General features: G+C 57.6%; 2 protein-coding genes across 3 annotated transcripts in view; one reads left to right on the top strand and one right to left on the bottom strand.

Moving 5' to 3' along the window:
• Positions 1-7225, top strand: part of LOC105525628 (mitochondrial import inner membrane translocase subunit TIM16) — an 83682-nt gene extending 76457 nt beyond the window's left edge. For both annotated transcript variants that reach the window (XM_011961314.1, XM_011961315.1), the window contains 4 exons: positions 4808-4892; positions 5980-6116; positions 6498-6563; positions 7071-7225. In XM_011961314.1, coding sequence (XP_011816704.1) covers positions 4808-4892; positions 5980-6116; positions 6498-6563; positions 7071-7157 — 375 coding nt within the window. In that variant the 3' untranslated portion in view covers positions 7158-7225. The remainder of the gene's footprint in view (positions 1-4807; positions 4893-5979; positions 6117-6497; positions 6564-7070) is intronic.
• A 620-nt stretch (positions 7226-7845) lies between these two features.
• The window catches only part of GLIS2 (GLIS family zinc finger 2), an 8305-nt gene continuing 2805 nt past the window's right edge, over positions 7846-13345 (bottom strand). The window contains exons 3-6 of the mRNA XM_011961316.1: positions 12758-12934; positions 12542-12675; positions 12342-12460; positions 7846-10702 (exon numbers count right to left, since the gene is read on the bottom strand). Coding sequence (XP_011816706.1) covers positions 9903-10702; positions 12342-12460; positions 12542-12675; positions 12758-12934 — 1230 coding nt within the window. The 3' untranslated portion in view covers positions 7846-9902. The remainder of the gene's footprint in view (positions 10703-12341; positions 12461-12541; positions 12676-12757; positions 12935-13345) is intronic.

The raw sequence follows: 13345 nt of genomic DNA, 5'->3' as shown, positions 1-13345 counted from the left end.
AGATCGCACCACTGCACTCCAGCCTGGGCCACAGAGCCAGACTCTGTCTCCAAAAAAAAAAAGAAAATGCTGTCGGAAGGTATACGTGGGAAAGCCTGGGAAGGATTTCACCTGAGAGATGGGGGAATGATGTTAAGTCCTGAGGGATGTTGGGTTTTGACAGGATCAGGGTAGAAGGGAGGATGTTCAAGGTGGAGGAACTCAGAACAGCAAAGGCCCTGAGGAGTACAGAAGTATGAGAGCGGCTCTAGGATCAGAGGGTGTGGTTGCAGCGTGGAGAGAGATGAGGGTGAGAAGTTGAGGCCAGACCAGGCGCTGCGAATGCCACGCTGGGGAGTGGACCGAATCTGCAGGTGGCAGTGGAGAATTGTGTGTGTGCTGGGAGATGGCCAGAACCCTCCTGCAGAAGGGTTAGGAGGCGCTTGGAAACCCTGCCTGGGGACGTGGAGTTCATGAGACAGCAGGTTGGGCAAGGCTGCAACAGTCATATTCATTCAGATGCATCGGGGGCACCTGCTGTGCCAGCCACTGGCCAGGCCCCGAATGTCGTGGCACATGCTGCAGTTGTGGTCCTGACCTTTCTCCTGTCTTCTTGTGATGCCCGTATCTGTTTTCAGGGGCCCTGGGTGACCAGAGTGTCCTTGAGAAGAGAGTGAGTCTCAGGCTGTCTGCTTATCTACCCGGAGCCTGGGGCTTGGCCTCAAAGGCGCATTGCACGGGAATCTCAGACACAAGTCAGTGTAAGCCCCATTGCTGAGTGCCTCCCACAGCACTATCTGTGGTCCCAGCTGCTGGGCTCTGGTCCTGCCTCGGGCCAGGTTGCTGCCCAGCAAGGAGGTGCATGTGCTGCTTCCACACGTGCTAGGGTTGGATCCTGTGCTTCTAACTGCTGCTCTCTGACAGCTGCGTGGCCTGAAGTTGCATGCCAAGTCAGCTGGGTCGTCTCACCTGGGACCCTCAGGCCCAAGTGTCAGTCAGTGGACTATGGGATGTTTGGGGCCTCTGGGAGGGGCCTCAGGCAGTGGTTGGTTTGGTCACCCATGGTAGCCACAGCTGGCAGAGATCTGCTCCCTGTGAATGAGCTCTGAATGCAGCCTGACCCATGCTGGAAGCTCAGGGGACGTTGGGGTACTGGATAGGTGGATGAGGGGTGTGGCTGCACCGCCTAGTTCTGGGCCTGCCGCTGTCCGTCCATGTGGTGTTAACGGCATTGCCTCCTGAGAGCCTTTTGTCCTCTTGTGAGGAGGGCATTATTCTCTCCATTTCGCAGTTAAGAAAACTGAGGTAGGCTGGGCACAGTGGCACACGCCTATAATCCCAGCACTTTGGGAAGCTGAGGCAGGCAGATCATGTGAACCTAAGAGTGCAAGACCATACCTGGGCAACATGGTGAAACCCCATCTCTCCAGAAAAGTACAAAAATTTAGCCAAGTGTGGTGGCGTGTGCCCAGCCTCCAGAAGTTACGAAGTTTCCACCTACTTGTGAAATCCTAACCCACCTGTGTTTGTTCATTCCCCTAATGGCCCATATCACATCCCGCCTGTTAAGGAAAGAGCAGGTGCTCGGAGGCTGAGTACAAGTAGCTCCAGCTACTCAGAGGCTTAAGCAGGAGAATCTCTTGAGGCTGGGAGGCTGAGGCTGCCAGTGAGCCATGATTGCGCCACTGCACTCCAGCCTGGACGACAGAGTTAGACTCTGCTTAAAAAAAAAAAAAAGGCTGGGCGTGGTGTCTCACACCTGTTATCCCAGCACTTTGGGAGGCCGAGGCGGGTAGATCACCTGAGGTCAGGAGTTTGAGACCAGCCTGACCAACGTGGTGAAACCTCATCTCTACTAAAAATTCAAAATTAGCTAGGCTTGGTTGTGTTCACCTGTAATCCCAGTTACTTGGGAGGGTGAGGCAGGAGAATCGTTTGAACCTGGGAGGCGGAGGTTGCAGTGAACTGAGATCAAGCCACTGCACTCTAGCCTGAGTGACAGAGCGAGACTCAGTCTCAAAAAAATAAATAATAAAAAACCCAAAACAAACAAAGAAACAAAAAACAGGTTCAGAGAGGTTGAGTAATTTGTCCAGGGGCACACAGCTATTGAGAAACAAAGCTAGGGTTCTGGTCCCAGGTCAACGTGGTTCTCATTTTGCTGCCTTGCTCCTTCCCACCTCCCTGAGGGAATGTAGTATGGTGTTCTTCACTCTCACCCCTGAGGAAGCAAAGGGCCTATATCAAATGAGCTGCTATTTTGAAAGAAGCTCTGTTACTTCATAGTGCCTGGTCATTGACAGAGTTTGTGAAACAGTAAGGAATGAAAACCAATGTTTATTGAGCATCTACTGTACCATTAGGCTCTGTGCCAGGCACTTGAAAGGCATTATCTCATTTAATCCATATGACAGCTTTATTGGTGGCCACATTTTACAGGTAGGCACACTAGGGTCAAAGGAGTTGAGAACATGTCTGTGGTCACACAGCTGGGATTTGCACACAGGTTAGCTCAAAGCCTGCAGGTATAACCATTCCACTACACTGCCTCTTCTGGGAGATGCCTCCCGCAAGGAACCTTACTGGCCTCTATGGGCCGTCCAGTCTGCTGAAACTTTGCAGTCCAGCCACCCTCTGCCCTGCAGCTCTAGGCAGCTAAAGCCACAGGCCATCACGGCGCTTTGGTTTGAAGTGTGCAGGGGTGGTTGGGGAAGCTCCCCAGTTATGACCTCCGCTCTTAACGTTCATTATTTTGCAACAGTCATTGGCCTTGGCAGAATAGTAAACAAGTGATTGCAAGGCCGTGCGATAGCAGCAGAGGGACCGAGTTGGTGGGAGGGGTAGTTTGAGACCTGAGCTGTGTTTCAGGCCGAGGGGACCCTCTGCCTTTCACCTCTGTCCTTCAGACAGCACCAGCATCCCATCCCTGAGCCTCCTGTTCCACTCGGGAGGGGCTGTAGGAAGGAGGCGAAGTCACGTGAGACCGCAGGTGTCAGCAGGTGCATTCCTGACCCGCCCTCGCCTGCAGTACAGCCCCAGCCCTGCCCCTCTCCATGATTACAGGAGGGTACAGCTGGCCAGAGCCCTGCCCCTCGCTGTGATCACGGGAGGGTCTTCTCTGGCCTCTGCTTTCTGCTGTGAAATCTAGAAGTTACGAAGTGTCCACCTACTTTTGAAATCTTAACCCAGTTGTGTTTGTTCATTCCCCTAATGGCCCGTAATTCCATCCCGCCTGTTAAGGAAAGAGCAGGTCCTCGGAGGCTGAAGAAGGCCAGCTCTGAAGTCGAATCCACTGGAATCTGGAGTGAGCCCTTCTGGCCTCTGGGTTGGGTTCTTGATACTTGTCAGCTTGCCCAGGAGCCCTCCCTTCAGACCCCGGGACCCTGCGTAGTGGCTGCCGTGACTGATAGCGCCAGCCTTGGGTTTCCCGTCTGCCTCTGAGGCACCCACACACCCACTGATGGGTCCTCAGGCCAGTCACCAATCCTGGCCCCCCCACCCCCGAGCTGTCAGAATTACAAGGCACAGTGAATTGAACGTGTTTGGCTCTTTGGCGCTGTGCCTGGTGTGCGGGCTCAGTTCATACTTGTTGACTGAAGGGAAATCTACAGAAAAGCACTAGGAAGAAAGGGAAAGTCACTCGGCTGTGCCGCATGAGCTTTCAACCTATGCCTAGCCGCCTCCAGCCCGCGCCACGCCCCCGCGTCTACAGCTTCACAGTCACAAGGTCCTTTGTAAATGCTGTCTATATATAATCTCTTTGTTTCACGTAAGATCTGTGCATCTTTCCCTGTCATCTGCCAGATTCCCAGTCTTTCCCAGGCCAGCGTAGGCTGTTGGCTGCTTGCAGGAACTCCCTTCTGCCTTCTCTCCTGCCAGTTTTGGCTCAACCCAGTCCTTTTGCCTAGAAAGCCCTAGTATTTCCGTCATGATTCTACCTGCCCTGCAAAGCCCAGCCCAGGAGGAATCCCCTCCTGTCACAGAATCCCATCTCAGTCTTGAGCTTTTCTTCTCGACTCTGTGCTTCCGGTCGCCTCCTACTGAGTCTTCCCCAGGGCCTCCGTGGGGCATGGGATCACATGTGCAGCCTTCCAGCATGTTCAGCCTGCTGTGCGACAGTGGGGTTCCCTGCCGGACCAGCAGTGTGCTCCGACTCAGGGCAGGGACCAGGTTCTGTGTAGCTTTGTGCTCAAGTGCTGAGCAGAGTAGACTCTCAGCAGATGTTTGAACAAATGAACGAGCCTGACTCTCCCTCATCATCTGGTCCATAGTGTGTTTAAATACCCTTCTAGTGGGCTTTTAGTTCCTTGAAGATGGAAACAAGTTTGCTTAGTAACTTTGTTTTATTGAATGGAACAGACTTAAACTCATCAGACTTGGGAGAATTAGGACAGATCTGTTTCCCCATTGGTAAAATAAAGGTTGGGCCTGATCTCAGAAACTCAAGAAGAGTGATTGTGGGCCCCAGGGTCGAGAGTGAGATACTACCAGGTTCTGGGTCCCAGACCACAGTGTTTCTTCCTGCTGGTGACTGTAGCCACTTTGCCTTGCTCCTCTCTGCCTTTTCTGAAGGATGATAGGGGGCCAGTCTGCCTCTGGGAGCTCTGTCAAGTTCACCCCCCCCAACTGCCTGCCCAGTGAGTGAGTAAGCCACCCACCACGGAAGCTTTCATTCAGGGTGCTTTGGAGGGGGTGGCCTGGGGCTGCAGCTCTGTGCTTCGTGAGCTCGGGTCTCCAGGAGCCTTGCCCCTTGGCAGCCGTTTCCAGGGCCCGTTTCTGTGGGCCCACAGGGAGCAGCCTGCTAAGTGGGTGCCTGATTTACCCACAGGCCAAGTACCTGGCGCAGATCATTGTGATGGGTGTGCAGGTGGTGGGCAGGGCCTTTGCACGGGCCCTGCGGCAGGAGTTTGCAGGTAAGCATGGGTCTGTCTCCCCTTTGGGCTGGGAGTTCCTCTCCAGGTCAGATTTTCCCCATAGCCATGGGCACCTCAGACCTGCTGGTTCTGCAGTGTGGGTAGCCTGGGGTACTTCCCATGGTGGGGAGTGGTGCCAGACCAGGGCATCCTTCAGTGGGGACCTGGTTATCAACAGCATCCAGCCTCCCAAAGTGCTGGCATTACAGGCGTGAGCCACCGCATGCAGCCTTTTTTTTCCTTTTGAGACAGTCTCACTCTGTCGCCCAGGCTGGAGTGCAGTGGTGTGATCTCAGTTCACTGCAACCTCTGCCTCCTGGGTTCAAGCAGTGCTCCTGCCTCAGCCTCCCGAGTAGCTGAGACTACAGGCATGTGCCACCACACCCAGCTAATTTTTGTGTTTTTAGTAGAGACAGGGTTTCACCATGTTGGCCAGGATGGTCTCGATCTCTTGACCTCGTGATCTGCCCGCCTCGGCCTCCCAAAGTGCTGGGATTACAGGAGTGAGCCATTGTGCCCGGCTGACAGGCTGCTTTCAAGGCAGAGTTGAATGGTTCCAGTGCAGGCTCATTAGTCCACAAAGCCTAAAATAGCTACTCTCTGAGCCTTTAGGAAAAGTTTAGCAGCTCCTGATTCTAGTTTCTGGGGTCACTGAAAGGGAACAGGTCACCCAAGGCAGTGGCTTTGGTGGTCTAGGTGACAGGTGGGCAGCTGGGCTGCTGCAGAGCCCTCTCATGCCCACAGCTCCACTGTACAGTCCCCATCATAGCCTAAAGCTCCCCAATTTGCTGTGCTCCTGGGATATGGCGGTTGGGGGACAGGGTCATCTCATGGTCTAGGTTGGGGACCAGGAGCCAGTTTTAGTGGTCAGACCCTGCCCTTATCCTCCAGTGAGGCATGTCAGTCCTCACTTTCCCAGCCTCTACCCCCTAAAAAAGAAACCACTCCTGGAGAAGAGGCAGCTCCTAGCCACCCGTCCCTGTGTCTCTCATCCTGTGCCGGTGGCAGAGGTGAGCCACCAACTTGGAAGGCCCAGGGTGAAGTCTGGGCTGCTGAGGACTGAGTGATCACCCACATGTCCACACAGCCAGCCGGGCCGCAGCTGATGCCCGAGGACGCGCTGGACACCGGTCTGCAGCCGCTTCCAACCTCTCCGGCCTCAGCCTCCAGGAGGCACAGCAGATTCTCAACGTGTCCAAGCTGAGCCCCGAGGAGGTCCAGAAGGTGAGGCCACTGGGCCGCCCGAAGTTTGAAGGGGAGAGGCTGCCAGGGCGGGAAGAGTGAAGGGAGGCCTGGCCAAGGAGGTCCGATGTGGAGGCTGCAGTCATACCCAGCTCGGACTCCAAGTTGCGGGAGCCACTGTTACCGGTGAAGTTTTAGGCCTGAGGCAGGACAGTTGTAGAGACAGAGTGCCTGGCCGGTAGCAGCCGAGTCGCCCTCCAGGGTACCCGTCTTCATCTCTGCCCCTCAGTGGCCACAACAGCTGCATGTGGCACACAGGGTGGAGAGGAGCCCTGTTGCCTCTCTGATGTGGCCCCACATAGCCTGCCCAGCGTCTCTCGCCTGCAGTCTGCAGCCCTCTCACCCGTCCCCTCTCCTTTGCAGAACTATGAACACTTATTTAAGGTGAATGACAAATCCGTGGGTGGCTCTTTCTACCTGCAGTCAAAGGTGAGTGGTCTTTGATTCTGGGAGGAAGTCAGTCATGGGACCCCCTCTCCTCACCTGGGGCTCGATTCCCAGTCGGGGGAGCTGGCCAAGGGCTTGGCACAGAAAACTGCCGGGCCTTCCCATGGTGCCCGAGCCTCAGAGTCCCCGTGAACTGCCACCCCTCTGACTGCTTCAGCTCTGAGGGGTCCAGCCACTCAGTCTGTGTCACCCCAGACAGCAGCCCGCCCTCCCAGCAGCTGGGACTTGGAAGGAGCAGGAGCCCAGCCGGTGGGGTGCTAGAAACAGCTTTTAGCTCACAGAGGTCACAGCATGCGCTGGGCCCCTGCAGCTCAGCTCTGTCTCCCCAGACCGCCCCCTGACCCTGGGGCGCCGCTGAAGGAAGCATTAGTATCCACCCACTGCCCTCCAAAAAATGGACCTGGGCTGACAGGAAGAGGCTGTCCCATGTGGGCAAGGGGTATGGGGCAGAGGCTTGGCCTCCTGGCCTGATTATCTGTGACCCACTAGGTGGTCCGCGCAAAGGAGCGCCTGGACGAGGAACTCAAAATCCAGGCCCAGGAGGACAGTGAAAAAAGGCAGAAACCCCACACATGACTTTTTGGCTCCCCCCACCCACCCCACCACCTCTAATTTATAGCTTGGTAATAAATGTCTTTTCTGCATTTCTCGTGTGCATATGTCCAGATTCCAGAAGGCAGGTTGCTCCTCCTGCCACTTGCAGGGCTGTGGGTACTGAGGATGGGGAGGCAGCAGCCTTTAACAGCCCAGAAGGGCCGGGCTGGGTGAGGTTGGCGGGCAGCCAGCCAGTGGGTCCCAGCTGAGTCCTGTCACGTACAGGATGCAGCCGCTCCTGCTTCCACAGCGCCCTAGCCAGCGTTAGGCTCCCTCTCATGGCGTCTCTGCCCCAAGAGCTCTGTCGGCAGCCACCCTGTCTCTGGGGCAGGTTTGAACCTAGCACCTCAGTAATCTGGGCACGATACCCCAGAATGCGGCTGGGCGAAGACGGGCCTTTGCCCGCCACTCACCAAAGCCACAGCAGGCAGTAGTGGGCTGACAACCTGAACCCTGGGATGCTCTGCCTGGAATCTTCCCTCAGCTCCTGTCACCTGTGCGCCCTCAGCACCTACCTCCTTCCCAGGCTTCCAGTTCCTGCTCTCAGCGGCAGCCTGAGAGGGAGGGGAACCTGCAGGGTTTAAAGCCGGGATCAGGCCTGCAGGGGCTCAGGGCAGTGGTGGCCGCATGTCAGGGCCAGGTTCCTGGCACATCCACGACACACAAGCCATCTTTGCAACTCACTTTTATTGTTTCTTTATAAACCTCCTCTCCCATGGAGGAATATATTGTTATAGTCATTAGCTTATCTCTTTTTTAAAACTCTATGCTAACAGCAATGGAGCCAAGAGGAGGAAAAACATAAGCTACAATAGAAAGGCACTTAGAACCTGTTAAAATACTGACATCCTGGAATGTGCAACAACAAACCAATGACAACCACAAAAAGTACACCAGCCCTGCCGAGCCTGGTCCGTCACGGAGTCGCATGCTGAGCTCGTCAGCCTTCCAGTGCCCTGTTCCTCCGCTTTGCTCAAGTCGAAAACCCATGACCCCACCAGGGACTTAAGGCCTGGGGCCCTCACAGGGGTGGGGGTGCTCAGGGCCTGGGTGGGGCCCAACGAAAGGAGACCAGCTCCCTCCTACCTTGCTCATAGCCCCTTCGAGGGGCAGAGCCAGTGTGGCTGGGTCCTGTCCGGGCTGGAGTCCGAAGCCCAGTGGCAAGGTGGGCCGGGTCAGGGTGACCCCTCTGGGACAGAAGGGCAGTCCAGGAGAGGGTGGGGTCAGCAGAGCTGCCAGAGGAACTGCAGGGTCACTAAGGACCCCAAGGCTGTCCGGGCAGTTGCCTCGTTCTACAGATGGGGAGATGGAAGGGCCTGGCCGCTCCGAGGCCTGGTGATAGGGCAGGCCTAGAAACCAGAACTCCCGGCTGCCAGGCGGGAGGGAGCAGGGAAAGGCCCCAGATGGCGGGTCGCATGGCTGCATCCATCTCCCAGGGCATCCTGGGATGGGACTAGGGCACAAGGCCCTCCAACACCCTTAAGTGGTTCTGGCCTCTCAGGGTCCCTCTGAGTGGCACAGAACGGGGGGGGGGGGCGCTGGGTGTTAGCGGTGGGGAAGTGCCTCTGAGAAAGCAGCCCAGCAGGGAAAAGCCAGAGGAAGCAATGTGTTACGTGCGGGTCGGCGCCCTCCACCAGCCACTGCTTCCCTCAGGCCTTCAGTCCACAGCCTCCAGAAAGCTCCCGACAGTGCTGACTGGGAGCCCCCTCCCCTGCATGCTGTCACTTGGGAGTCCCCAGACCAGAAGCTGTGTCCCAGCCTGTGGTCAGTCGTCCCCAGCTAGCCTCTCCTTCCTGGTACAGAACCAAGGACCCGAAGGCCTCTGCAGGGGCGCTGCCCAGGCCAGGCCCAGCGGGGGTGGAAGGAGGAAGACAGGGTGCTGGGCCTAGCCCCACATGCTCCCTGAGCCAGGGCCCAGGCCATTCAGTGTCCTGGCACCACAGCTGGCCTGGCACCTCCCCTTGACGGCTCAGGGGCCCTCAGACCTGTTTCCCATGCTCCCAGGGTGCCCCAAAAGGTAGAGGAAGAGGCCCCGGGGTACAGGGGTGGAGTGACCAGCTATCCCGTCTGGTGCTGTCGGCCTGGCCTAGGGTGAGGAGGGCAGCTGCGGAGCGGGTCTCCCTTCTAACTAGTGGGAGGCGCCTTGTCCTGGGGGGCGTGCTTCTGCCTGGGGCTTTGCAGGGGCCTGCATCTGTCTTGCTTTCCCTCTGGAGGCAGGGTCAGAGGGAAAGGGGTCTAAGGAGCCCCCAAGGCAGGGGCTGGGTGAGCCGAGGAGGGAAGGGCAGGCCTCCCTGGGGGCTCCCCTCAGGAAGGGAGAGCCTGGTGCCAGCAGGGAGGGCAGATACCACCCCACCCGCCCCCTTTGCTGGGAGAGGGCGACTTGCCCTGGGTGGTTACTAGGTGAGGGAGGTGCCAGGGTGGGAGAGGGAAAGAGGAGGTCGGGCAGGGGAAAGCCCCGTAGAAGCTGAGGGCCGGGTGGTAGGGAACAGAGAGGAGCGAGGCTTCAGCACCCAGGAGCACAGCTCTCCCTGCATGACAGGCCAGGTCCCCACCTGGGGGCTGGGAGGCCAGCCATAAATGACCTAGCACCATCCTTGCTCCCCGGTGGGCTGGGCTGGGGCTGCCCGGGCAGTAGGACATTATTGCTATTTCACAGAAGAGTTTCCGTTCGTCGGGGGCAGTGCCGGAGCTGCCGGCGGGGCCACCACAGCTGTCTGCAGGGTGGGCTCAGTTCACCACAGCCGGTTTGAGCAGCACCGAGCCCGGCGGGATGACCACCCAGCCAGGGGCCAGCGCCTCTGGGCTGCTGGCGGCCGAGTTGACGCCCGTGGACAGGTCCAGCACAGTGCCTGGCAGCAGGGGGAGTCCATCGGGGCTTGGCCGGGAGCAGCTGCTCTCCGTCCTTTCGAGGGGCGTCTTGCGGCCCTCCATGCCCAGGGCCCTGGTGGGCACCGACCCACGCCCCTTCTCCCCCTCGGCCTTGCCACCAGCGGCGCCAGCGAGGAGGGAGACCACAGGCAAGCCCAGTCCGCCAGCCCCAAAGGGCGAGGGCAGCAGCGGGTTCTTGGCCAGATTGAGAGGCAGGACGGGGCCTGGCAGCCCAGGGCCCATGCCCCCCCCACCCCCACTGCCCCCACCATTGCCACAGGCCAGGGCACTGAGGTCGAGGGGGCCGGGGGCCAGGGGTAGGGGCAGGCCGGGAAGACCAGGGCCTCCAAAGAGGGCAGCTGGGTTGGGGATGATGATCTGGGCCCCACTGACATAGGGGCCGCCGTCGGGGGCGGGCAGTGGCGGCTTGGGGGGTGGGCGCAGCTGCAGGAGCTCTTGCTGCTCGTGGGACACGAAGTGGCCGTGGGCCTTGATGTGCTTGCGCAGTGAGCTGGGGTCCGTGTAGCGCTTGTGGCAGCCAGGCATCTTGCAGTAGTAGGGCTTGTCCACGTAGTGGGTGCGCGTGTGCTTAAAGCGGTCACTGGAGTTGGAATAGCGCTTGTTGCAGCCCTCGTAGGGGCAGACGTAGGGCTTCTCACCTGCAGGGTGGTGCAGTGCAGTGCTGCCGTGAGGGGTCTCTCCCCTTCCTGGGTCTCACCCCATGTACTCAACATCCTCCAGGCCAAGCACCCCCTGGGAGCACGGACACCCCAATTCTGGGGGCAGGGGGCATCCCCGGCACATGGCATGAGATCTGGCCCCAGGTAGGGCACAGAGGCTTTCTGAAAAGCCAGGCTGGTTGACTCCACCTCTGACTGGCCTCGCCCTGCACCCTCTGTGAGGGTGTGCCTTTCAGCAGCAGAACATGGCCTTGGAGGCCAGGCCCAGTGGTTCATGCTTGTAATTTCAGCACTTTGGGAAGCCAAGGCAGGCAGATCACTTGAGGCCAGGAGTTCCAGACCAGCCGGGCCAACATGGTGAAACCCCATCTCTACTAAAAATACGAAAACTAGCTGGGTGTGGTGGTGGATGCCTGTAATCCCAGCTACCTGGGAGGCTGAGGCAGGAGAATCACTTGAACTCGGGAGGTGGAGGTTGCAGTGAGCCGAGATCGTGCCACTGCACTCCAGCCTGGGTGACAGAGTGAGTCTGTTTCAAGAAAAAAAAAAGAAACCATGGCCTTGGAGATCACATCCTGGCTCAAGGCACCCAGCGTGTGGGAATGCTGCCTGGATACCACTGCCCTCACTCAACAAATGGCTCAAGGTTCACCAGGCATCTTCTGGCCCTGGCCAGAGCAGGGGGCCACATGCAGCAACTGACCTCCTGATACATGGCTCTCCACCTGGAGATGTGCTGCCAGGGTGAAATAAACACCAGGAAAAAAGATACACATCAGCTCCTTGAGGCTTTGTCATGAAATGAAGAACTTCAATATCTCACCGATTTGTCTTTAATACCGAGTTGATAACACGTTGGATGTATGGGGTCATATTACATTTAATTAATTACATTTAATACATATTACAATTAATTTTACCCATTTCTTGTTGCATTTTTTTGTTTTGTTTTGTTTTTGTTTTTTTGAGACGGAGTCTTGCTCTGTTGCCCAGGCTGGAGTGCAGTGGTTCGATCTCGGCTCACAGCAAGCTCCGCCTCCCGGGTTCACACCATTCTCCTGCCTCAGCCTCCCGAGTAGCTGGGACTACAGGCGCCCGCCACCACACCCGGCTAATTTTTTGTATTTTTAGTAGAGATGGGGTTTCACCGTGTTAGCCAGGATGGTCTTGATCTCCTCACCTCAGCCTCCCAAAGTGCTGGGATTACAGGCGTGAGCCACCGCCCGTGGCCTTGCTGTTTTTATGCAGCGATTAGGAAATGTAAAATTACATCTGTGGCTCCGACAGCCAGAGGTGTCCTGCTGTGGGCCTGGGCTGTAGTGAGGAGTGAAGCCGACCAGGCCTCTGTGATCACAGAGGTGGCATTAGTCAGATGATACCCACGGGACCCAGGAAATGGCACTGGTGCTCCAAGAGCAGGTGCTGGGTGGGGGTCTGACCCTCAGGGGACGCTTCCCCCAGCAAACTGCATTGGAAAAGGGACCCCTGGGTGATGAGATCAACCCTCATCTCTGAGGTCTGGGCCCGACTTACAGTCCCCTCCCCCTGGGGACCTGCCCAGCCAGTCTCAGCTGAGCGCCCCTTTCACGGGCTGAGCCGCCCGGCCCCGGCCTCTTACCTGTGTGCGACCGGTTGTGGATCTTCAGGTTCTCCAGGCGGGAGAAGCTCTTGCTGCAGGTCGGGCAGCGGTGCGGTTTCTCGTTGGTGTGTGTGCGGATGTGGATGAGCATCTTGTACCTGCTCCAGGGAGGGCAGGGAGTGTGGCTCAGCTCACTGGACACCCCAGTCCTCCCTCTACCCCTCTCTACCCCACCTCACCTGGCGTTGAAGCCTCGGCCATGGCGGGCACAGCCCTCCCAGTGGCAGCAGTACCCCGCGTCCTTCTCGGGCTTGACATGGTAGTCGTTGACGTGGTCCACCAGGTCTTGCAGGAGCTCAAAGAGCTGGTTACACTGTGGGGGCCGGGAAGGGTTCTGAGCCCATGCGGGGTGACCTGCCCCGGACTCCACACTACTCTTCCTGGCCCCCACTCACCTTGGCCCAGCGACACACCAGCTGCTTGGGCAGGGGCAGGTCTGGCGAGAGGCACTTGTCCTTGGGAGGGGTAAGGAAGGAGGAGGCAGGCAGGTGCAGGGCCCCCCCAGAGCCCAGGGGCAGGAAGAACTGGAAGGAGCTGGGGACACCATCCAAATAGCGCAGTGGCTGGAAGTCCTGGGGTGCGAGGGGAGAGCTAGTTAGGGTCCTGCTGGCCCGGAGCCCCCCGGTCCCATCTAAAGTGGATTGAATGGCGTCCCCAAACAGAGACATTCAGGTCCTCTTCTCCCCAGCCCCTACCTGTGCATGTGGCCTTATTTGGAACTAGTGTCTTTGCAGATGTGATCAAGTTAAGGTGAAGTCACACTAGATAAGGGTGGGCCCTACATCCAGTGACTGATGTCTGTTTTAAATTTTTATTTTCTTAATTTAAAAAAAATATAGCCAGGTGCGGTGGCTCACACCTGTAATCCCAGCACTTTGGGAGGCCGAGGTGGGTGGATCACTTGAGGTCAGGAGTTCAAGACCAGCCTGGCCAACATGGTGAAACCCCCTTTCTGCTAAAAATACAAAAATTAGCCAGGTGTG

Source organism: Colobus angolensis, unplaced genomic scaffold (genome assembly GCF_000951035.1).
Source record: "Colobus angolensis palliatus isolate OR3802 unplaced genomic scaffold, Cang.pa_1.0 Scaffold55, whole genome shotgun sequence".
In the NCBI taxonomy this organism is placed as follows: Eukaryota; Metazoa; Chordata; class Mammalia; order Primates; family Cercopithecidae; genus Colobus; species Colobus angolensis.
The sequence above is the reverse complement of the archived record's forward strand: the minus strand, read 5'-3'. Positions and strand labels throughout refer to the sequence as shown.